Source organism: Aulonocara stuartgranti (assembly GCF_965226115.1).
Source record: "Aulonocara stuartgranti genome assembly, chromosome: 5".
In the NCBI taxonomy this organism is placed as follows: Eukaryota; Metazoa; Chordata; class Actinopteri; order Cichliformes; family Cichlidae; genus Aulonocara; species Aulonocara stuartgranti.
In genome coordinates, this window is record NC_138943.1 from 22370740 (window position 1) to 22396697 (window position 25958).

General features: G+C 42.2%; 1 protein-coding gene across 1 annotated transcript; it reads right to left on the reverse strand.

The window, feature by feature from the left end:
* LOC309707486 (zinc finger protein 385A-like) lies at window positions 1–25954 on the reverse strand. The gene is made up of 8 exons (XM_082534855.1): window positions 25889–25954; window positions 12208–12353; window positions 8160–8270; window positions 3188–3368; window positions 2680–3009; window positions 2017–2204; window positions 1841–1927; window positions 1–1726 (listed from the first exon to the last, which is right to left on the reverse strand). The coding sequence occupies exons 1-8, from the start codon at window positions 25899–25901 to the stop codon at window positions 1499–1501; spliced, it is 1284 nt and encodes a 427-aa protein (XP_082390981.1). The 5' UTR covers window positions 25902–25954; the 3' UTR covers window positions 1–1498.
* Between the last annotated feature and the right edge of the window lie 4 nt (window positions 25955–25958).

Consider the following 25958-nt stretch of genomic DNA (forward strand, 5'->3'; position numbering starts at 1 on the left):
AATGATTTTTTTTAATATATATAATTTTACTTAGACTCAACATTTAGGAATCCCAGACTTGAACCATTTATTATTATTTTTTTTTTTTATTAATCTACGTTTACAGCAACGTTTCAGTATCCTAATCCTAAATAACATTTATCACATTTGAAGACATTTTTTATTGCAGTTGACAAGAAAAGTTAGCAGGAGTGCTTAAAGTATTGCTACAGTTTCCATTTCCTAAAGCTTCCCTCTAAAGTTTCGCAAGCCAACAGTTTTCACTGGGATACTTTGGGTGATGCAGATTGGAGCACACGAGGCAGAGCAGACAAACAAAACATTTTTATCCCAACACAAACCTGCAACACTGTCAAAAAGGCTTTTTTTGCATACAACTTCTCATCTGTGCATGTGGTCCTTTTTGCTTCAATGCTGGTGTCTTTCATCACACTGTTTCCACTTCATTCAGATAGTGGTGAAATGCAGTCTTTTTAATGTGCACAAACTGCAATAGAAGCCATGAGTCAACGACTGTCCTGCTGTGCTCGGCATGTGAAAGTCAGTCCATTAAGACACTGAAAAGTTTCTGTTTTGCACAGTGTTGTGTAGATGATAAAATAATGAAGACATTTTCACTTATATTTCTCACCGCTTGTGTGCTTTGTGAGACTTTTATATACACGATCTGTGATGACTTGGGGATAATCAGAGGATCATCAGAAAAACAGTTTAGGGGATTTAAGAGACTTAGCACGGGTATTTCCTCTTGTTCTCTGTTTCTTATAAAGTCTAAGCTTGTGTTTCCTCTTAAAACGCTAAGAATAAACACCAAGAGCTGCATAGTGCATCTGTAGCCAATGATCTATGATTACCATTACTTCATAATCACTTCTGCTTTAAGACTTCCTGTAAGAACTATGTATTTCCTGTTCTTCTTATCACTCCTTATTTCTGTAAACCTGACACAATACAGACAAAAGCCAGCTGTGAAAATGTTTGCCAGAAACTGCAGACATTGTATCAACACTGTGGGCACCTTTTTCTTTTCATAGGCTACAAAAGCAAAAAATAAAAATAGAAAAAATTACAGTGGTACAATCCACTATACCTTTACAGCTACAGTATGGATACCAACTAACATCAGAGGCAACTACTACACCTAACTGCAGCAGGCATGTTTGTTAACGTTTGGATATGTAATGAATCCTTGCAGATGAACCATAAACTTAAGAGAGGTAGGGTTTTCAGTCCAATGTAGTGGATCTTATGACAGATGCAGGTATTTAGTCAGCTGCAGACTGGAGGATGCTGAAAGAAGTCCATGCTTGATGGAAACTGGAGAGGATGGAAACATATATTTTGCTACACGATGCGCCATTAAGAGCCATGTTCATGTTTTTATCATCCTGAAAAACCAGCTGGAGAAACACCAGCTGGTTTGGCTCTTGATGGCACGCGGTTGCCGGCCTCCGATTCACAGTGTGCTTCTTCCTGATTTGTCCTCGCTCTTTCAGCATTAATAAGGAGTGAAGAGGATTGGCCCGTGTGTGGTGCGGATGGGTCCTGGGGCTGGCCTCAGCAGGCTGAGGGGTGTTCCCTGTAGGAGGTGGTGATGAGGGTGAGGATGGGAGGCTGGGCCGGGAGGACGTAGTGCCAGCTGATTTGAGGACGCTGCTGCTGCCATTGCTGCAGCAACAGCCAGAGGATTTGGTAAAAGTCCAGCCCCTAGGGTTTTTGGAAGTTCCTTTAAAAAACAAACAAATAGAAAAACGACTTGTTGATCCTTTTAAGATTTAACCTAAATGAGGATGAATTTATGAGGGAGAAGTGCTGCATGTAAATAAAAATGAGCATGTACCATAAAGTCTGTGCGCTTCTTGTGCCGACTGAGAAGAGGATTAGGTTTCCCTGCGACTCCATCGCGGTGCCTCCGGCTAGATATATGCTGGAACATTAAATAAAAAAAAAAAATCAGATATGGGATTTCTCGTCACATAATCCACTCAGGATCTATTTTGAGCTTTTCTTCCTCACCTGTTTAAGCTGCAGCTCAGAGTTGACTCTGACGTTGCAGATCTCACAGTGGAAGGTGCGTTCCTGAGTGTTAGGGTCTGAGGAGAGCTCCCCTCCCTGCTCAGGGCTGGGTTTAGGACCCAAGCGTGGGTAAGCTTTAATCGGTCCCAGTCCACTTCGAGCCTCCAGAATAGTTTTGTGTTTGGTACCTGGGAACAACAAAAAGAATACTAGAGTGAGCATCTTCCAGGATTTTTTCCCCTTCAATGTTTTTCTCTGTTGCCTCTTTGTTGTTGTTGTTTGTCTGATGTTTCCACGAGCAAGAGTCTCCCATATGGATAAGAAGTTGTTCAAGTGGTTGAAATAAATAATAAGCTTTTTAAACTTCCAGAGGATTATGTAACAAGACTAAAAGCTCCAGAACAGCCAGTAAATGGACTTTATGATAGAGAATTGAGTGAGAAAATATTAAGTGTAGGTGCTGTGTGTTAAGGTTTTTATCAATTGCCATTTACCATGTTTTAATATGACATTCTCACCACTAAGTGGCAGTAACGCAGCTGCTTCACGTCTTCAAACATAACACTCAGAACAAGTGAAGAATAACTTCTAAAGAGGCACGCTTCAGTGTTTCTGAAGACACTTTGAAAGCTGCACAATTTGTCCACTTCCCCTGGGACTAACCTTTGTTGTGTGCCTCCAGTTGTGAGAGGGAATTAACAGCCACTTTGCAAAGGGAGCAGTAGAGAAGCTTTTTGGCTTTCTCTTCCTCCGACTCTCCTGAAGATGGGCTGGGTGCTGGGGACGGGGTGTCAAGAAGACCAGCTGCTGCTGGTGCTGCTGAATCTGCAGAGGGTGTACTGAAGGCTGCAGAAGGGGAAGGAGACAGTGGCAAAGGCGTGTTGACAGAAGGCAAGAGGGGGCACTCTGTATCTGCTGAGCTTGGTGTGGAAGTAGGAAGGCAGCTGGGGGTTGACGGTGACTCTTTAGAGTTGGGACAGGACTGATTGTCATCTGAAAACAGCACAAAGATCTCTTGTTAGTGAATAATTTAGGAAAAAACAAAATCAGCAATAAAATGAACCTTCTGACTCTCCTGATGCGAAAATATATTATTTTAGATAAACCAGTTTGCCAATACTTTCACTTTACATTTCATGACAGGTTCCTGTATTTGAGAGGCGATGCTCACCCTGTTTATTGTTGTTAGGATCAGGCTCAGGGCTGGATGGTAAAGGGCCTGGAGGTGAGGGTGAAGCAGGAGGGGGATGGTGTTGCTTGTCACCATCTTGGAGACGGGTTGTTTTGGAAGTCTCGATACCCTTCACCCTTCGAGCATGACGGTTCCCTTTATAGTGGGCTTCTGCCTGGCTCTGAAAAACAAGAATAAAGCACATGGCACTTTAACATGGCATGTTCATGTCCTTATTTCCAAATGCCCACCACCTTGGTTGTCTTTTCTCCATATTGAACCAAGCAGACTCTAATAGATCATCAAGTGAAGTGTCTACAAATAGTAACACACACATAATAAACCCTAATCAAACTGTCTGTTGAGCTGTTTTTTGTGACGGGTGATGGTGCACCACTGATGAGGCAGTCAGCAAAGATTAGTCTCCAGAATATTCTTGTCTTCCTTCAGCACTGCTGTAATCACAGCACTGGCCTGCTGAGCTGATGATGATTATTGAGTGGTGGGATAATCTGAAATGGGCTGGGGGGATGTGGGTGAGGTGTGACAGTTGACAGTCAGTTGCTGGGCAAAAAGTTTGCATCCACGAGTGTGCACTTAAGAGGATCAGTTCCAAGCTGATCCTCCAAGGGAGCCATTTAAAGATCTACTGTGGGGATGTCGGATTTTACATTTCAGTTTTCAAGATGCAACAGGAAACAAGTTATCTATTATAAGTCTGCCATTTCCTCACTTCCTCCCACCTACGAAGTGAAGGATTCCCTGGAAAACACACGGATTTAACGTGTAATGTGTGCACTTTCACAGCCATATCAGAGCTGCATTAAGGTTCCTTTTGCAGACATTTTATATGTCAGTTATATGGCTTCATCACTGAGGCTTTTATTGCTAGAAGGTCCCAGAAAAGACAATATTTCATGAGCTTTCCACTTTCTACATTAGCCGTACTTATTTTAGTTGTAACTGTTTATTTTTTAGAGCATTGAAGTCACAGCTTATTCTTTTGAGCTTTCAGTGTAACCGGCAGCTATTCAGACCATAGCTTCCTGTTCTGTCTTCCAACTGTACAAGTTCCTGTACTAGAAACCTCTCTACAGATTTTGCATATTCATAAACATTATCTTTTTTTTGTGGTAGAGGTTAAGGTTTGCGGTTACAATTATTACAAATATGTCCGCTGAGCACTAACCTCAATGCCCTTACTTTCTGCCTCATTACACAAAAGGTTTGTTGTGCTGGTATTTAACTTTGGCATTTGATGTAAATCATGTGGTGCATGATTTACATCCGAAAATATTCCCCGCTGATACGGAAATCAGTGTAAGCCTCCAAGTTCAGATATTACTGTCCATGTCACCATCAAGTGAAATCAAAGGAAAGGGTGAGGTGTTAGGGTACAAATATAGTTCCTGTAAGCTCCTTATTAATATATGACACTGTGTGTGTGACTCTATGTGCATGTGTATGCTCATGCAAACACGTTCTGGAATTAGATCTGTTTCATTATGTCAATAGAAAGGCTGAGAAACCCACATGAGGCGTGTGCCAGGTACATGTTGGGGCTCTGAGGCAAAGGGTCGACTGGGACGTGTCCAGCGTGCCTCTGTAAGCCTGTGGTATTAACTGCCAATGATAGTTACCCATATAGCCCTCATCCTGATTGGTGATGACAGAAAGGCAGATATAGCTCTGCTTGTGTAACTCTACTCCCCCAGCTGGTGCTTCCCTGCAATTAGGCAGGAGATGAGGGGCCTACAACTCGACAAACAAAGGACAGTAGAGAGCTGAAATAGCCAGTGGCCTCTCTTGTTGTAACCCAGGCTCTGTGCTGCCGGCCTTCATGTTTTGTTTTGTTTTGTTTTGTTTTTTATCTTTTTATGCAACCCAATAGTTTTCTGTGCTTGGATACTTTCACTGTCCTAATGACCTTCAATTTCAAGAAATCAATGAAGGGCTGCCATCCATTCATGCATAAAAAAATCCTGACAGCATCAGAAGTGGGGGCACAGTACATTACAGGATCCAAAGCAATTGATGTCAATGAGGGGTTTTTATGTAAGAAGAAAGGTAAATAATACAGCATATGATAAAACAGAAACTATGTTTTAGCAGGTGAAATGGATGGAGAGAAGCTGAGTGAGAGCCAACGGAAAGGAGAATTTAGATGAATGTAGAAGTGGGAATGGGATTTAAGGAGAAAATGAGAGCAAGTGAATGTCCCTAAAATCCTTTTTCTCTCTAAGCAGGATGTGCTTTGATGTTTTATCTATAAACCGACAAAAGGCACTGAAAGCAGATAGAGCTGGTCTAGCAGCCAAATCTACTGAGGACAGACAGCAGTGACAGGAAGAGGGGGTGGAAAGAGGCTTGAGAGGTGGAGAGAAAGACACGGTATAGAGTATACCCCCACAGAGGGAGAAGTGGAAACATGAAAACCGATGAGGAAAAAGAAAAGACAAAAGTTGCCAGACGGATGGGGGACGGTAATGAAACATGATTTTGCATTTGCCCGAGGAGGACAAGGAGAGATGGGGAAAGGGAGAGAGGTGTCCAGCATGTTACAGCAGTGGTGACGATGGCTAATGCAGCATGGTGTGACGTCAACCTTGCAGCAGAGCAGAGCTGAACACACTGGCAGGCTAATTTGTCCTCTGTGGCCTTAAATGAATTGCGGCGTTATAATTACAGCATGTGGGACTACAGTGGAGCAGCAGTGATAGGCACCTGACTCCCAGTGACCACCATCAACAATTTGCTTTCGCTTCGTATTCCCTTAAGAGCCATGGCACAGACCAGACAGCATGAGTAAGCCAAGTACAGCACTGTAAGTAGAGTATTCCTTCATTATTAAAGAATGTCCACTATGCTTTAAGCTCCCAGACTCTCAGGTTACTCTGGAAAGTGTTGTAGAGCTGCAGCAGAGCAGATGCACGCTGCCAGCTCATGAGTAAAGCAGCAGGCTGGACAAACAGGTGGCTCAGAATTGGAAGTCCCGGGCACACGATAAGCCACGCACACACACCTGCACAAGCATTTTCATACATGCACATTTCAGTGGACGCACAGGTATGCAAATGAGAACATGGTGAAGAGAATCAAAACACTTCCCTATTACACGTACCCCACCCCCATAATACTAATGATAATGTTGACCATGTGAGAACACGCAAGGTTTGAGCAGGGGAGATATAATTAAGCGGCCCCTCACAGAGAGAACGGGGCAGTGTTACACAAGTTTCACATGACTCCCTCCTTGCCTGTGTCCTTTACACACCACTGCATTTAGAGTGAAAGTATTTAGCACTTGGTCCCTGCAATCCAATCATATTTTTAGCCAGGCTTGTATATCAGGCTTTTGTTTGATTTCTGCTCATGTTTTAGGTTAGAGGTTACAGCAGTAAGTCATAAACACCAGGATTTTTCCATCCTTGAAAGCTCTGTCAGCGTCGAATGCATCGATCATTCAAATGCAGCCCCAGCGTTTTGTTGACAAGACAAGATATTTGCGTCTTCAACTGACGTGTTTTTTATTTCTGGGATTATTTCACTTTTTGCACATATATTGGTGTTAAATAAATACAGAAATGTAGAGATACAGCTTGAGAAGAAGTGTGCTCACCAAGAAATGGGCTGTCCAAATACATATTTTTTCATGCAAAGAAAGTCCTATATCATTAAAATGTATTCCCTGTGCTCACTCACTGTAACAGACCCAGCAGTAGACAGGCGCAGACTCGTCGGGCATGTCATCCAGTAGCTGCCCACATTATGAATGATTTGCTTTTCAACTTCAGTTAACACGACTGCCTCCTTAATGGGGGACACTCCAATATTTCCTCTAAAGTTTCATCACTTCAGGCCTCTTTTATTTCAGCCCCCCTTTCCTTGCGTTGGCATAGGCGCCAACTGTTAGTCATAATGTGCCACAAATGTGCCCCATCAGCAATACAGAAACTTCTAGGACTCCATCCTCCTGCTTTACTGTAACCAGCAAACACGTCGTACAAATGTCAGTTACAGCCTCGTCAGAGTGGGATAAAGAACAGTTATAGTCACAAGGTGGCCGTCAACAGCTAAGAAATGTTTTTCAGACTTCTGTTTGCACAAGTTAAAAAGACAAGTTTTTGGATAATCAGGAACTTATCTGAGACAACATTCCTTTGAAACTTTAATACTACCATGTGTGTGAGAATTCCAGCAGAAGTGAAGCAAGCAGGTATATCTCTCCCTTCCTCCCCCCCACACTTTTTGGTGGACAAGCTAAAAATGGAGCTGCTAAAGTGTGAACTAAGTTTTCACCTTCTCCAGCTGTGCAGTCAATCACCAACCAACTTCAAGACCAGACTGCAGACTTTTTAGGTCATGTGCAGTGAATACAAGTTCAATTCTGGATTGAAGTAATTCAGATATTCATTATTTTAACATGATGTCTTTAACCAACTAAGTTTCTATTAACCCCATCCTTTTATTAACTGCTACACCCGCCAAACTTTAAAATCCTGCAGCAACACTACTCAAAATTCTTAAAGCAAACCTTCTGAAATACTGGGCTAACAAGCCTGGCACTCAAAACTTTCCCAAATCCAATAAAAACTAGAAGCAGAGGTGTTAACATAAGACTAAATTTTATTATAGAAGCATTCAGCACTGGTTTCCACAGTGTGGTAAAGCACTCTACAGTGGATGTGCCACCGCAGACTTAAGCTTTTAGCTATTTAATCTGAAGGTCTCTGCATAAAAGGACACACAGGTGCTGATGTAGCAGGTTGAGGAACTTGATTAATAATCCAGGTAAAACTAGGATGCTTTTGCGTTTGAGTGTCACTTTTTCCCCAGCATCCTACTCACCTAAGCTAAGCCGGTAGAAAAAAAAAAGCTGCTGTTTGTGTTGTGAATTTTGCAAGTGGTCAGTTAGTAGGATTTTTATGGCCATGAAAGCAACCCTGTTCTGGAACTGCTTAAGCTGCCATACCTCCGAGTTGAAGCGTATTTGACAGACGTTGCAGGAGATGATTGGCCGCTTTGTCTTCATCATAGGTGGCCCAAAGGTGTGCGTCATCACAGCCTTTTGGACAGGGTCCATCTGAGGAGAGACAGCCCAGAGGTCACATCAAAAATTCAGCACCACAGGAGAAATTCAGAGGCCAGTGCTTCTCCTAACTGCAGTGCACTCAAAGGTTCAGCCAAGTGAATGTGGATGAGAGAGAGAGAGAGAGGCGCTGAAGAAAAAGTGCAGGTGAATGACAGCCTCTGAAGGGGAAGAAAGGCTGGGAGATAAAATAGAGTTGGGGAAGAGGGAAGTGAAGAGGGAGCAGTGATTGATGCGGACAGGAAGGTGTGTGTTTTCTCTGCAGCAGCTGGTGCTGCTGTCTGTGCCTGAGTTCTTGGGTGCCGTTCAAACGCTTTAATTCATGTTAGGGTTAGAGGGGCCTAATTACAGACTCGCAATCTCCAAGAATTTTACACTGCTATGTGTGCAGAAAAAAAGCTCCTTTTTTTAAACCTACATACCAGTGTATTACAAGAAGCAGTAATTTCTCCATGCAGTACTCTGAAAAGATAGAAGCTTTTCTTTGGATTTTGCTGCATTTTAGATGATTGTTTTTTAAGCAAATAACAGCGGAGTAAAAGGGTTAAGAGGTTACCACAAGATGAGACATTAATATCATAGCTACAGGCAGACATGTGATGAGTTCCAAAATAATAAAAATATGACTCTTAACTTAAAAAAATATGAATATACATATATATATATATATATATATATATATATATATATACACACAAAAGTTTATTCTGTTCATCTGGACGTAGCGTTTTCAGTGGGAGAAACGTTTTGTTACTCGTCCAAGTGACTTCTTCAGTCTCTATCTTTCGACCATTTCTCCAACTTTTGGAGATTTACTTACCTGGATGATTGAGCATGCATCAAGACGTGCATATATATATAATACCCATGTTTGTCATTTCCAGAACAAGGAAAAATATGCCATGTCATACTCTTTACTGCCTCATTTTTAGACAACTGCATTGGAGTCGTGTGAGCTCTCTGACCCTTTGGCAGGGTTTGGAAACCGCAGTGCTGGGTGTTGCCCTCATTAAGCAGCCAAAACTCCACTGTGGTTTTACTCCACCTCTCATCTCCTTCTCAGACTGGATACATGCTGCCAAATGAGAGACTGTTTACACTGTGAAGCTGCAGGCACCAGGGGAAATGGTGTAATTGGTCTGAGGACTTAAACTGGGTGTAAATCTATTGTTAGAAATATTTACAGACTTAAACGTCTTTCCCCCTCTTGCCTGTGACGTCAGCTCTTCGGTTTATCTTTCGACTGTTTTGTGCTTTTCATGTGGAGACCTGCAGCACCTCCAAATTTGTTTTGTTTTCATCTGCTCAGTTGTCCGTGTGCCAGCGCTGCGTCTGGGTGAGCTCAGCGCTCAACCTGTCTGTTGTGCATATGGGTATGTATCTGGGGCCTTTTAATGTGTGCGTGTGTGTTGTGTCTTTCTCTGTAGTCTCCCATCACTGCGTGTCATTCGCTGCCTTTCTTTGACCACCTGTTCTCATCAGGATCTCTTTCTCTGTCCCAACTCTTATGACCTCATTAACCTATTACTCCACTTTTCATCTTCTCTTTCACTCTAACTCTCCTCATGTAGTCGAGCTTTTTCTGCACCAGTAATTCACACTTTATAGATGCGTCCCACATATCTGGCTGCATATAAACCTTTTCTTTGGATACACCACATAACCATATAGCTTAGCTGACAGAGAGCTTAAAGAATCTTTAATTGCAATCAACAGCAAATTGATTGGTAGAAGCATGCCCATTAAAGTTGATTTAGATAATATTTCATAATAAAAGGCTGGAAGCGTTTCATGATAGGATTGCAAAGCATCTTTGTTGAAAGAGGTGATGTTTTACATTATAGGACACAGAGTTCTATTCAAAAATTTATCTTCAGCATCTAATGGGAGCATCAAAAACACTTTAGGAAGCAACTTCACCAAAACTGGTTAAGTAGCCGTGCAAAGGTTTTTAGATTTTGTCTGTGGATCCCTGGTGTTTTGTTGCTTTAATCAAGAAATCTAAAGAAGACAGGTAGGTACATTCTTGTCCTCCAGATTGTGTCCTGCATTTCTGCTTTGCTCATCAGTGCAGCAAAAAATGTAATTTCTGCTACAGGGGCTTTTGCAAGTCATCATTGAGAGAAGATAACACTGAAATCATCAGCTGCCACAGCTTAATGTTGATGGAAATTGAGGAACAGATATGTCACCTGCTATTGACTTCTTAGTGCAAACGAACGTCCCTTTCCAAACCGAACGCGGTTAAACAAGAACACGATGTCAGACTGAATTATGAAGTGAAACCAAATTTGCACTTGAAGTCTAATTATCGAGCTCCCGGCAGTCAACAAGGCTGTCTGACATGGGAATACTGAACTCCTGGCTGAAGGTTGTTTTCTACAGTATTAAACAAGCTTTTATAAAATATAAATACATTGCCTGGATGTGGCTCTTGTCCTCTACGTTGCATAACACAAAACTGGCTTTTCTGTTAACAAGTTATAAAATGTTTCTGAATGCAGCACTCTTCCTCCTATAACAACAGGAGGACTAAGGAGTTGGATCTAACTAAAGCCACTTTCACACGTGAACATTACAAAGACACTGTTAGACATTTGTGTTCTCACATGCACCTGTGCAGGCTAATGTCTAGAGAAGTGTGAGGGTGCAGCGCATGTGTAAAAACAGCTTGATAGCTAGTGTATGTCAGCATCTGTTTTTATTTCTTGTGCAGAGCAGTGTAGCTCTTGACTCTCTTATGTACTGTAGTACAAATTTACTGAGAATTCATTTTCCCCAAAAAACTAAAAAAAAGCCAGCTGTGCCACCTCTTCAGAGCCTCAGCAACTCTGCTCTATTCACCCAGGCACCCAGATGAACAGTAGCATTTTTATGCCTAAATTAACTCTTTTTTTGTCATTGTTTGGACCCTATTATTACCATAATTATGTGAATTGAATGGGAACGGCAGATTGTTACCATGGAAATGTGTATTTTTTCCCCGCTGAAGTGTATAAAATAAGGCAGTCTTCATTTTTGTAAAACAGCCTGAATTGTTTTGGACTAATGACCTAGGACTGCGTGGCTCTAAAGAGCAGTTTAAAGAGCTCTTACCACACAGCGCAGTACTGTGCAGTCTCAGTGCAAGAAGGCTGGATCTACTGTAGGCTCTGCAGAATGTTAAGTATTTGGAAATTGCCTGTAAACCTGGTGAGGTTGACCTGACTCCAAACAGGACCATAACTCAGTTTGAAGCAATAATCACTGTAATCAACTGTTTTTGTCAGTTTGCCTTTCACTGTGTCCTTTAAGCTCCCGCAGCCTCTTATCTTATATGATGACAGTAGATGTTGAAGTGACTCACACAGAGTGTTTTAGTATTGTGGACTTGTATAAATTTTTACTGTGCAGACAGAGAATGATTTGCATGAAAGTGCTGTGGGATTAGTGGCCACACTCAATGCCCTTGATGATGAAGGATGAATCATAAACCTGCACAAGGGTCATTCTGCCCGAGTTGACTGATTGTGTGTGTGTGTGTGTCTGTGGGTGGCGCTCGCCCGTCCCCTTTTGTCACCAAGATGACCTTCACATGAAACCCAATCTAGAAATGTGAGGGAGGTGGAGAAAATGCTGACTGTGGAGAACAGCCCGTGCCTCTTATACGATTGATTAGCTGTAACTCATTTTATTGCTGTAAACCACCCGCTTGGGCATTTTCTCAATTATACTGAAACTCACTGTGCTGAATAAAAAGCAAACAGCTGTCACCTTATTATTTTGTATTAGACACCATAAATCCCTTATCAGTTTATCACTTGTCTTCACTCGAGAGGCTCCGGAGCCACAACTGAATACCAACTCTGTCTCCTGTTAAGTGAAACAAACTGATAACAAATCCCAGGCGCTGCCTGTGCGCATATGCACAGGAATGTCTGTGAGCACTCACTGTGTTAAAGTTGTGGAAGAGGCCGATGCTGGCTGGGTGAGGCGATTCCAGGGGGAACTGGAGGAACGGCTTCATATCCAGTGGAGGTGGGATGACAGGTGGGCTCCTGAGGAAGGCAGGGACAGGCCCTGGGCGGTTTACACCTCCTGCGGTAGATATGCAAACAATGATATTAAAAAACCTATAAATAATTACATATTCTAGTAAAAGACGGCAACCATAAAGCGTTCTTCTTAAAGGAGCAGTTTGACCTTTTGGAAAACGAGCTTACACCAGGGATGTCAAACTAATTTCACATGATGGGCCAATAGTATGTCTCATTTTTTAATAAATGCTCTTGTGTAAAATAAAACTGTAAGTAGTACTCTTAAAGTGTAAGAAATAAATGTGCAGCTGATTGCCCACACTGTCCTTTTATTATAAAAGAAAGTTTTTGTTAATTCACAGAAAAAGCTCTTTGAAATTTCTTGATGCTTGCTCAAACGTCAAGGCATGAAAAAACAAAACAAAACAGGGACTCTTCAGTGGTCTGACGTCATCATCAATACCAGATCTGGGCCAAGAATGAATATTATGACACTTCATTAATGAGTTTTTGAAATGATATCATGTTGGACGGGTGCCGCCATTAAAATCAAAGCAAGGAATGAACTCTGTATATAACTCTGAACACTGAGCTGTTTTTTTCCAGAAGTGTCAAAACATATCCAACAATCTTACAACAAGTTCTAACACATCTTTTCTTTCACTGTATCAAAACAAAATCTGCTGCTTCCCTCATCCTCTGTGCCTTTTTTCACATTTGAACCCCACTCATCACCCAAACCTCTCCTCTCTTTGCTTTTGCTGCTCACTTTTCTCTCAGTAGTTGCTCAGCAGCACTGAATGCCTGCACTTGAAGACTTTTCTGTGATGGGCAGGAGAGCTAAGCTCCTTAAGCCTCGCAGCTCGGGTGCTGCAGATATCTGTCTTTTCTCCATTTCTCCCAGTGTCTCTGTCTCTCGCACCGAGCACAGTTTTCTATCCTTATTTCATGCTCTCTTATTCTGTTTGCCTGGCTCTCTATCCCTCATCTGTACTTCTTCTCACTCCAGCACCAGTTCTTCCATTCCTTCTTCTCATCATCATCCTCTTTCTGTTTTCCACCTATGCTTCCCACTACTTATTCTTCTCCAGTGTAAAACCAGCAGGACACTTCAGGCCCAATCTAGCTACCCAGAGAGAATTTGTATAATCTTTTCTCTTGAGATTATATGCAGTCATCTCCCTTTATTGCTGCCTCTTTGTGATGACTATAGGCTCCTTAACAGTTTTGTTAGTTTTGAAAAGAAAATTGGTCACTTGTCAAAACGAGGGGAAGAAAAGACTATTTTGGTATCAGAGGAGGCTCCCGTCTCTTACAACAGGGGAGACATAAATAATTTACTGTCAGGATCAGAAATAGATGGAGGGGAAAGTCTGTACTTTTGGCATTCCTCTTCAGGGTGTTTCAGCGTCCTTGGGAGGCTGTGACAGGTAAAGCTGAGCTGTAGCTGTTGTTAATCATGTGTGAATACTTTTACATGTGCTGCATGAGAAGGAGAGTGTTTGATATTATGGGAAAAAAATAGGTGTAAGGCTACAGGTTGCAGTTTAAATGTCCTTCAGACATAAAGCCCACAGTTCAAATGGTGGCCATTATCACCTCTTTAAAACAAACGCAGCAAGATTTGTGAAGGATAAAAAAAAAAAACTGGAGTGACACATCTAATTTCAGACGACATACCATCAGGAAGGCATGAGTGACTGCCCAACAACAGATACTGAGAGAAGGAATATAAACATCTATCTCTCTATATATCTAGCTTGCTAGCTATATTCCTTCCTTTCCTCCTTCTTTCTTAACAACAATTCTCAGTAGGCTGTTTAAATGATGCTCAACTGGTACTGTGAGGCCCAAATATGCAAAAAGTTGCACAATTAGACGTTAACCAGGGCAGCGATGGATCCATGGTTTGAAGCCGATTATGTTAAATTGTGACGCTGCCATTTGAATATTGCAGCAGAGCTTTCAGACCAAACAATGATTCTCCAGTCTTCAATTTTACAATTTTGGTGAGCCTCAGTTTCCTGATAGGTGACAGGAAGCAGGACTCGGTGTGGTCTTCTGCTGCTATATCCCATCTTCTTCAAGATTTAACATGTGGTGCTCTTCTGCATAGCATATGTGCAAAGAGCGGTTATATCCGTTACTGTTTCCTTCCTAGGCTGCTCACTGGATCTGACACCAACAACCACGCCATGTTTAGAATTACTTATATCACCTTTCTTCCACATTGTCATTCGATTCACACTTCAGCAGGTCGTCTCGACCATGTCTCGACCCTGCGAATAGCTGATTAGATATGCTTTCATGAAGGTTACGTGTACCTAATGAAGTGGCTGGTGAGTGTAGATGGGACAGACCTGTCACTGTATTACGAGGTCATTACTGGTTGTGTGGCTGCACAGTAAAGAGACTGTCTGTGGGCATGAGTTCTCTCGGTTCTCATTCACTAGTTTGCAGCATGATTTTCCGTTTGTGAAATATTCCAATTTATTAGTCACATGGAAAATTAATCAGGGAATGCCTTGAGCCAAGGCTACTTGGTGATTGACCAGCTGCTGCTGTATGACCATGTGGTGTCTTTGGTTTCTCAGTGAGAATCCCCTTCCACTTGTAGTATCTGGTTTAATAAAAAGAGAAAAAAAACAAAATGATGAACAAAAAAATCATCGAGTTGAAGCAAGAGCTCATAAACCAGTGGGAGGTGTCCAAGCGGCTGCACCCGAAGCAGTAGCATTAGTAGCGTTTTGAGAACTATTTTCAGACATGGATTAACATGAGGCAGCAGGATGTATTCACAGCCACAGGACTGTGTTTGTGTAAATGAGAAAAATGTTCATGAACATACCACCAAGCTATTTTAGTGGGCGGGTGCTAGGGTTAGGGTTACATGCAGCATACTGTAAATAATACTTATTTCAAGCATCAGTTCACCACTCTCCTTCTGCCTATTACACTTAAAATTCTGTTTGTTCTTTATTTGATCAAAAGGGTAAATTTAAAAAAGTAGAAACTAAATTGAATGCAATTAAGCACAGTTTAATTCCCTGCCAAGCAAATAATAGGACAATAGTGTCTCAGCTGAGTGGAGCGATGGAGAGACATCATCACTGTGTTTCCTCTTGGGCTGGTGAAATGTATTCCCGGCACGTTTCTGGTAAATCCACAGCTCATTTTACGCTATATTACAATTTAAAGGTCAAAGAACGTCTTCTATAGTAAATCTGTATTTACAGTGCAGACACAGTAGAGTGCTACATTAAAACAATGCTGCTCATTGCTTTTAGTGCCACGTTCTGCACCAACCAATTCGGCGTGAGCGTAGCAGCATCGTCCCCTGACCTACCCAGCTCCTGAGTGATATACAGTGACATCAGATAAGAGAATGCCACGACCATGCAGGGAGAGAGAGCATTGATTGGACACATTCTGAGGAGCATTAAAGTGTTAAGATGCCAAACTCCATAAATCCAGTTCTCACCATCTACAGCTCCTTTTCTCCACTGAAATGAACTGACAGCACCGTCATCTCACTGATTTACTTCGCCCCCCCCCCCCATGCAAATGTGTGAGAAAGAGATCAATGTCTGTGTAATAGCTTATTGAATTTTTGTGTAGATTGTGCGAGAGAGGTAGTTGGACAGAAATGAAGAGAAGCAGAGGAGGGACAAAAAAAGAAAAGAAAAAGGAAAACAGACAACCAGAGATGGAATCTTATCTCCCCCGTTAGGTGCACACACAGGCGTGCGGTGCACACACCAGTATGCTGTGACTAAGGCTTCTCAAATTGGCAATTCATTTAGCCAATTTAGGTTTAATGATCATAGAGGTAATGTCAATGTCAGTGGCGTCGCAGGAGTCTCTCTGTATTCCCTGCTTGCTTCCATCTTCGTGCTCCATGATGGGACCGGGAGGGAAGGGGATGGGAGATTGTGTGACATGCTGTCTGCCAGAATGAAGTCTGACGAGAGGCAAAGACACTGCAGGCTCCCACCAAAGAAAGAAACCTTTATCCAGGCCCGTTAGCTCCACACTCAAGAGGACCGGCACACGATGCCAGCCGCGTCACATCTGCATCTAAATGGCCTGCTGTGCACAGATAATTCTGAAATGAGCGTCTGTGGTGGATTAACCAGCCTGCCTCCTGACAAAAACCCCCTTGCTGTCACTGCAGCAGAGACAGAGGCAACCGTGTGGTGGAAGGGTGTCTAATAACCAGAAAACCACTGGGCTCACTGCATTTGGGTTTGGCTTTCACCCTCAGGTTGAAGTACAAAGGAATGCGAGACAGAGCTGATCCAACATTTGGTCGCAGATGACACCATTGGTGTGTCTGTGATTCACGACTAACATTTTCAGTTTTGTAGCTGAAATGCTGAGTTGGTAATTGCCACACTTTGGCAGAGCTGACATTAAAACCAATCCTAGGAAAAAAAGAAAGTCATGCAACTGTGTTTAAAGCTCCAACCTTTAAAGAACCACAGTGCTAACTTTGTCGTGAATGCAGAGGGAAGATGGGTCTGTCTTAGTGTCGCATACTGCTGCTGTGAAGGACTGAGCATGAAATCCAATTTACTGCGGCTCAGCTTACCCTCAAGTCAAAGGCAGCTATTTCAACCTAAGCGGGGGGACAGACGACGGTGCACACATTCACATTCGCACACAAACCTTTGTAGTCTGAATAGATGATGCTCTAAAAAAAAGGGTAATTTATGGGCTGGGTTCTGATTAATGTTGTGTTGGTCTGTGTGAGATCTGGAAAGGACACAGCGAAGAGGAGAGTCAAGTGGTTGAGAAGGAGAACACATTTGATTTCACTCTGCACTTTGTTTTAATGATAGATGCTTTGCGCCCCAGTGGCCAAGCTTAAATGCCGCCTCCTAGAGAACTCTCTGAAGTCCTCTTTCAGTGGAAACGTGTGTGTGTGTGTGTGCCTGTTATGCAGTGCTCTTGAGATTCCTTAGTCCTTCTGCAGCTCCAGTCTCTGATTTGATGCAGTGTTTGTAATTACCGAAGACTTTTTTTTCTTCCTCTGCAGATTTTTCACTGCTCTCATTAAAATTAAAAATTATTCTGTAATGATGCAGGACATTGCTTTGTCTGGATATTTTCCTGTAAATAATTTCTCAAGTCTTTTCACAGTCTTTCCCCATGAAGAGGTTAAGAAAAAAAAGTGACTATCAAGGAACTGGAGATGATAAGCTGAGAACTAATGGCCTGAACTGAGTGGTTCAAGTCGAGTGAGCGAGAAAAGGAGGTCTGGACAAGGAGGCGAAAGGAAGGCATCAGAGGAGGGGGTGGGGGTTGTGGGGGGAAAGAGCCGCATGTTTTGAGGTGAGTCCAAGGTGACCAGAGGAGGTAAAGAGCCATGTCGACCTGCAGGTTAATGTACAGAACAAAGGCCATCTGCTACCTAAAGGAAGCAGTCGTACTCCATGCAGCTGAACCACAGCGTGGAACATGCTGGTTAAAAACATTGCTTTAAAAATACTGAAAGGAGTCAAGTCAAGTAGGCTACAGCTGTTGCAAAGGGTTAACCTCTGCAAGTCACATGCAAAGCGTACATGGATGAGCAATTTCATGCTATGCCTCTTCTAGTGGGTCAGCTACATGCCATGACTTGCTTTTGGTAGAAGTCAGTTTAACTGTGTATCAGAGTACAAAGTGTCTCCTGTGAGGTGTCTGCGCAATCTGCTTAAAGCTTACCCCAAAGAGTATACAGTAAATATGATGTAGGTCTGTGACATCACTCAATTCTTTGTTGACAACAGTTTTTGAAGCCTCAACAAGGACTGCATCCATATTGCATCCATATTGTTTTTCGGAATTTTATCTAAGAGCCAGAAGTGACACTATATGGAGAAAAAGGTGAGATGCTAATTTATCAGCTAATGCTGCAAGATCAGCTAATAGCAAAGATATCTGCTTAATACTATAATTTCATTCACTTAAACTGGAGCTCAGAACTCTTTGATGGTGAAATTAACCACACAGCGAGCCAATTATTTGCCAATTATCCTGAAGAGATTTGTTTCCTAAAAAGACTGTTGAACATCTGCCTGTTCTTCAGCTCGTGTCAGGCTTCAGCTCTTTGGGGAGTTGCTGGAAACAGCCCGAATCCAACTGCCAACTTTGTCTTTCATTGTGTCGCAGGCACCATTGAGGCTCTACCAGAGCTCTTTAGCACAAAGCTACACAGAGCAAAGTGAAGGCCATTAAGAGAACCACCAGGACAACATGAACAGCAGCCCTGCCCCACATTATTATCCCTTTTTTCCCTCAAATCATTTAAACACCTGCTGGGTGGTGGAATAATATACTACTGTAGATACAGACATACAGAAACCCGAGAACCAAAAGTACACAGAACACACAAGAGCATCCAAAGCAAACACGTTCAGTAAAAATGCACATACAAAACAATGGCATCAGACAAACAGCAGCCAGATGCATCATCGTTTTATAAAAAAGAAAACAGACAAAAGAAAGGAATACTTGATCTTCAATGCATAGAAAAGTCACAGAGAACAAAGAAGGATTGTGTGGTATACAGCTGAAATACATACAGCACAGGTTTTATTCCACAGAAGCAGAAATGACCAGTTGTATTTTGGGATTTGATTGCAGTCTAAAAGGGAGAGTGTGGTTTTATGCTATAGCATGGCCATAAAGCAACACGCAAGGGTAAGATTGAGGCGGGTGGCGCACATAGTGTGAATAACATCAGAACAATAAACAATAAACAACTGTATGATCAGCCTATGTTCTCATGCTACTTTTGGAGTCCTTAAATCAGTAAATGATAGACATTACTGTTTTGTGCTGTAGATTTCAGAGCATTTAACTGTATAATTATGGTCAACAAGGGCTCCAAACTTAATGACAAATGTGTTATTGCCTTCCAAAATGACATATGAGATTTCCTGATCTAACAGCAACATCACCTATCATTACTTTTGCTGCAGGTTTACAGACTTTAGGCATGAGAAGCGTCTTTGCAAAAATGAAAATTGGTCAATTTGGGGATTTTCAGTAACATTAATTACAGTTTATATACCAAACTGTGATCACGGTTTCTACCTCGTTTCCTGGGTCCACACTTCTGGTCCCCTCTCACAGTTCCACCATCACTCCTCTTTCATTTTGCAGTACTTACAGGTGGGTAAACAAGGCTATTGTGGCCCAGCATCACATGACACTATGTCAGACTCAGCGTGCAAAAAGCAGTGGTGATGAGCATTTTTGCTGTGACATCATACGATACCGCAGATGCTGGTGTCCCCCGAAATGACACACTCTGATTTCACTGTCCAGTGACCCATTTATGCCAGTTTGGACTAGCGTAAGGTTAGGAAGAGTTATGGGTCATTTGTGCGCAATCCTCCTCGAGCAGTTTATATAAACAAATAACAACGATACATTCAGAAACAATATGCCACTTACTGCAGCGGTTTTACTGTTATCTCACTGTAATTTGGATAAACAAAATGTAATTTCTGGACTGCATGAGCTCCTTGTGTGATAAAAGGTAGTTGTTGATGTCCTGTCTGAGCTCTGCTGCATTTACTGTCAGCATATAGCCCCGTATAGTCCTGCAGTTCTCAATCCGCTCTCTGCAAAAGTTTCAGGCTTCTTAAGCATATGAAATGTGTGTCAGGTTGTTGAACACAGAGTGGCAGCCCTCTGTCTCCATTTAAAATGCCAATACTTTTCACCCTTCATTGCATTGCCTGGATTTAAAGGTCATGTTGTTTATCGGGGTCAACGTGCACCTCTGATTCCTTTGGAGGCCACGGATGAGCGGGGAAAATTCGTCTATGTGTGTCTAGATGTGATGCAAGACGTGAACTTTTATATAGTGCTGACTGAGGTCTTTGCATCAGATTAGAGGAAGCCTTGGCTCACTTTTAAATAAATAAAAACCTCTGGGTCTGAAATATTCATCACAAAAATTACACAAGAGTTACTAAACTGTGTTCTCCACTGCTCTGCATCGAGGGAGATGAGCCAGGTTCGGCACAGTTCTTCTAGTCTGCGAGGCTCACTGTGTCAACATGTTTGATTTTCCTCCTTTCATCAAAAGACATTAAAACTAGGTGTAAATGTAGGGACAGAGCGAAGGGAGACACAGGACTGTAGATCGGTGGAGGCTTTCCCTGTTCATCCCCTCCATCTTTGCTGTTCCTGCCTTTGCCTTTCATGGTTGCTATTTCAGTATCTGGAGCTACTTCTGTCTCTCGAAAAGGAAACTAATACAGTTTATAAAATCCTATCAGCCCATGTTGTTGTGATCATGTGTCAGCGCGTTTAGTGTCTAATGCATGCAGAGTTAAAGCTTCTGCACTGGGAAAAGGATTACCACAAGCTCAAGCTCACACTCAGATCACAGGAAGACTCGAGCAGGGGTAAGAGCAAGCAAACAAAAATAAAGTAGTCAAATATTTAGTCAGCGCACACGTACATGGGACAAGGTCACAGTGGTTAATCAAATCTACTGTGAGGAAAGATGGATTAGTGTTGATAAACGGAACAAGATAAAAGGCTGGAACTGGAAAACATCATCTAAATTATATGTTTCTAAATTATACGCCTCTGCCTCACATGATTGTGTCTAAAGGATGGTTGTTTTAGCCTTTAAATAAAAGTGCGGTGCATGACATTATTGGACGGGGCATTGAAGAGCTACTGTAATATTCTGCAGATTGCAAAACATCAGCATAACTCAGCTGACTGCAGTAAATGCGTTTCACAAACGTAATCCAAACTCAATTTGTGTACAAGCATACAAAACAGCCTTTATATAGACTGAAGTTGGAGTTCATTATTCTGTTGCACAAAAAAAACCACTCTGTGGCTTTATGGCACTGCTTTCTTGACCTTTTTATACTTCTTCTTAATGCTGATTTGTCCCCTGACACCTTTGAGCATTATGTTGGAGTAATGTATGTACCGACCACAGGGAAGTGAGCCAGCATTGTTGTTGATCTTAAAAATTCTCCTTTAAAAACGGAATCTAAAAGCCAGATCTCCAGTTTCCAGAATCTGTTCCGTAATGAAGCTTGCTGGCGAGGCGGAGGATTAGACTGATTAATGACATGCAGTCTTGCACCCTGTCAGTGGTGAGTGCTTTTATGCCTTAGGCCAAGAGAAACTGAGATAATTGATCACATAATGCACTAAGTTCTTTTTTAATGAAGGACTACCTCAGCTTAGGGTCATGTTAGACTACTTAAAATGAACACATTTTCATAGGAATTTGGAATATTTCCTTAATCGCCTTAATGTGGTTAAAGGTCTCTTCTCTCATTCATTTTGCAATATTCATGTTTTTTGTGGGATACATATATTTTTTTAAGACAGCATGTCCTTATTTCCTCTGGAACTGACTAAAATCATCTAATGTACACGAGCTTGGTGAGCGTGAGAGTCAAGTTCTCACACAAAGTCAAATGAACTGGAGCAAAGCGAGCCTGCTCACAAGACCCTACAGATTTCTTTCACACAGGGTGACACATTGATCACGCATGTCAAAGAAAACATCGCATAAATGCATATCAAAAGTTTGCACCATACACAAGAGATCATCTCATCAGAACAGAAATCTAACTGTGTGGAAGAAAAACAAAATCAATCAGATCAATGAGAGCACGGAGGAGGAAAAAGCCCTCCAATGCTGTCTTACCCAAGATCATGCTGTATTCTCCCACTTCTCTTTCCCACGTTATCTTCCTGCTTGACTCCTCTCCTCTTTGATCAGCTACAAGGACGACTCAAATCTTAAGCGCCCCCCTCTCTGGTTCTCAAAACTCAATGTGGAAAAGACATCCAACATCACAACCTTCACTTTGGTTCTCTACACTGTGTCTTCCCTCCCGCTCAGTGTCCCTCATCCACATTAGATAGTTCTCCTTCTTCTTCTCCTTCAAGTCTCGGTACACGTCTCAGGCAGCTGTTGCCAGAGGAGAAACACAGCAGCCTTGACTGCAACACAGCATGCACTCAATCTACTGCAATGAAGCCTGTAATTTATTCACTGTTATATATTCACTCCAGCAGGAGGAACACCAGAGAGATGGAGGCTTGCCTCACAGGAGGAACCTCTGCACTACAGCATGCCTCTCTCTCTCTCGCTCTCTCGCTCTCTCTCTCTCTACCATATTTTTGGGGTTGGGTATAACCTAAAGGCACCTTGCATTTCTAAGCTGTGATTGGTTGGAGGTTTAGCCAATGAGAGCAGCTGGAACTGAACATTTTCTTGGGGTGTTTGAATCAGGACGCAGACTGATAATGCTGCTGTCGATTCTGCTCTCTCCTTCTCTCCGTCTCCCTTTGTCTCCTGTTTACTATTGACGACCCCCCCCGAGCCCAGCACACACACACACACACACACACACACACCTCTCCTCGTCTCACTTTCACTCTCATCGACAACATCTGAGATCTGTAATATGTCTTTGTGCTCTGACAATTTCCTCCTGAGATTTTCCTCTGCTCTCTCCCTCTACCTGTCTGTTGTCTGTTAGCTGTATACACAAAAATCAGCAGTACATTTTGGAAAATGCTGACCGAGTTCACGGTGTTGTTGCAGACAAGTGTGCGAAGAGACAAAAAGAAGAGCAGGCGCAGAGGCGCAGTAGAGACTGACAGCTTGAGAGACTCGATGAAGCATTGTGGGGAGGGGAGGAGAAATTGAGGTTAATGCAGACTGACTCGGGGATGAAAGTGTAAGGTGAGGAAATGTGGAAGATATGGTGAAACAGCAGGATGAAGGAGGGAGCTGACAGCTGTTTGACAGGCAGTGGCAGAGAGTGCTGAATGAGCTTAAATACTAAGCTCACTGCACGCACTCCTATACCAACATTTACCAGAACAATGAGTTTAAGGTGTATGCTGTGCTAATGGATGTGCGAGCCTTCGTCAAACACTTTCTCACAAGATCGGGCTGTCACATGAACTCTTTTGTTCGGGCTTTAGGCAACACGATCTGGTCCATTTTTACATAATTAAACAGTCATCCTAAAGTAAGTCAAATAATGCTGCGTGTCAGTCTGTTTGTGTTTAAGTTTGCTTGAACCCAGGGTAGAGTTTGTGTGTGTGTGTGTGTGTGTGTGTGTGTGTGATAAGGTTTCCTCATTAATAGAGTCAGCCTGAATAATGCAGGCAGGTGTAATGTTGTGGCCAATGGGCCAGGTGCTAATATGGCTGTCTGAGGGTGGAGGGTCAGACACAGCATGACTTTAATGGATGTCACCATGGGAAAATGAAATCGGACCTCAGAGCTCATGTGACGAACCATCCCATCTGTGTATGTGTGTGTCTGTGCGTGTGTGTGTCCTTGGGGATTTATGCTAAGTCTTTGCCTTGTCTACTTAATGAAGAGCCTTTCTGGTTTTCGGAGAACAAAAAGTTCTGTCAGTGTGAAAGAATATCTTTGCTGAATTGATCAATTATACAGTGGATTTAATGACAACTCAAATGGATTATTTAAAGTAATTTTTAATCATTATTCAAATATTTCTTGAACATTTATGAAGAAAGTTTTCACAGGAGTCACTCCATGATTCAGTAGCTTGTAGAACCACTTTTAGCAGCAATAACTTTGTTTTCTGTATAATTTTATCAGTCTGTCACGTCGTTGTGGAGGAATTCTGGCCCACTTTTCTTTACAGTGCTGCGTCATTTCAATGAAGTTTCCAGGCATTCATTTATGCACCTGTTGGATTCTAAGTCTGGCATATGACTGGACTGTTGCAGCTCCTTGATTTTTCTCTTTTTCAGCCTTTGTGTTGTAACATTTGTTGCTGTGCTTGGCATCATTCTTCTGTTGCATGAACCAGTTTCAGTGAAGGTTTAGCTTTAACCTGTAGAGTCTGAGGTGTGGCTCTTGGGTTTTGTGCTGTTTCTCTGAGCATAGCACAGTCTGACCATGGGGTGAGTTTCCTGGGATGTCCAATCCTGGGAAGATTGTGGGATTGTAGCATTGTGGCAAACCAGCAAACTGCCTTAGTACCAACTTGTATGGAGGTGCTCACACTTGCTGATGATCAGTTAATGAAGTTTGATCAGCTTCTACTTACCCTGTGAATTTCTATAGTAGCAGGAAGGGTGTACTTAGTCTTTTACACGACTCGTACGGCTCCCATTATGTTTAGAATAAAGTATTAAAGTTTTGATCAGTGTTTAGTTGCATACTGTTCATTCAGTAGTCCTGTGTACTGCATACTGTCCCGGGTGGCCATGACTGTATCGACTGATTTGTCAAAAAGTCCAATTTAGGTTTAATCTTTAGCGGTGAGGCCTGAAGTGTTGTGCTAGTCCACCTCAGATAACATTAGAATAGCCATAAGCATATACTTAACGTATACGTAACCCAATACAGGCTATTGTGCCAAACAGACGATGCAGATGAAGTAAATGCAAATTATGTCACACTCAGCATAAGTGTCTTTTTGTTTGTTTGTTTTTTTTTGTTCTACATATGAACTACATACTAACTTGAGCTACGCTTAGTTATAAAGCTGTATAATGTAAAGTGTATTTCTGCACTGACGTGATGAGAGAAGATCTACTGAATTTACTGCACCGTGGAGGTTAAAATGGGCTTGAATTAACTAAATGACTAACATGCACTGTATATAAATACACACAAACAGGCACACACAAGGACACACACTGGACTAAACACAGGTCTGTGTAGAGTAAAGGGGTACAGGGCACTTCATCAGCACGTGTGTTGTACATTACAGTGCCCTCTGATGGGGAAGGGGCAAATTATATATGTTAATATTTTAGTGTTATTAAAGCATTTTTTATGTGATCATAAACAAATAATTTCATTTGCACTTACTACATTTTTAACCAGATTAAGACAAATACTTGGAATAACTATGATGGAAGGTAATGGGGATTCAACTAAGGATAATGTGAGCAGAGGCCAGATGTGCAATCAGTTCCCTCTATGTAAGCACCCAAAAACTGGTGTCTTATACTTCACATGCTATTAACCGAGACGCCAGAGTGCTTTAGATTCTGTTTATTACTACTGCTGTATATATGAGGAATCAGAATATGCTGACATTGGGCACACAAGAATTACCCCCACACAGCTCTAGCTGTGACTAGCCTTCACTTTAATAACAAACATTACTGATATCTTTTGTGTGTCCACAAGCTTTTCCGTTCTGCTTATCAATTTGTTTAAGGATGTCAGGGAAAACAAAAGTTCTGTTCTATCTATTCACGCCAAAGGTTGCTCTCTTTCTTTCTCCTCCTTCTATGCACCTTCCTTCTTCCATCATCCATTTCCTGCATCATATCAGTGAAGTGTGTAAAGGGTCACACCAAGTGTGAGTGCAAAGTCTTATCTGACCCTACGTGCTGATGTTTGCAGGAGACTGGCCTAACTTTCATCAAAGAGAGAAACCTTCAAAGCCTCGTGTAGCCACTGTCACTCGCTCTTTATTTCTGCTCAGAATATTGCAGTAATGAGGGGATCCCGGCTTACCCAGCCTCTCAGTTCTTCTTAAGCTGATCAAAGGAAGCAAACTCAGGCTGGTGGGTGTTTTTGCATTGCTCAGTAGTCTGTTATGATCTTACCTGAGCCCCACATTGGTTGCTTCTGCACTTCGCGATGCTCAATGCGATCCAGCTCCTTTGACCAGTAGAG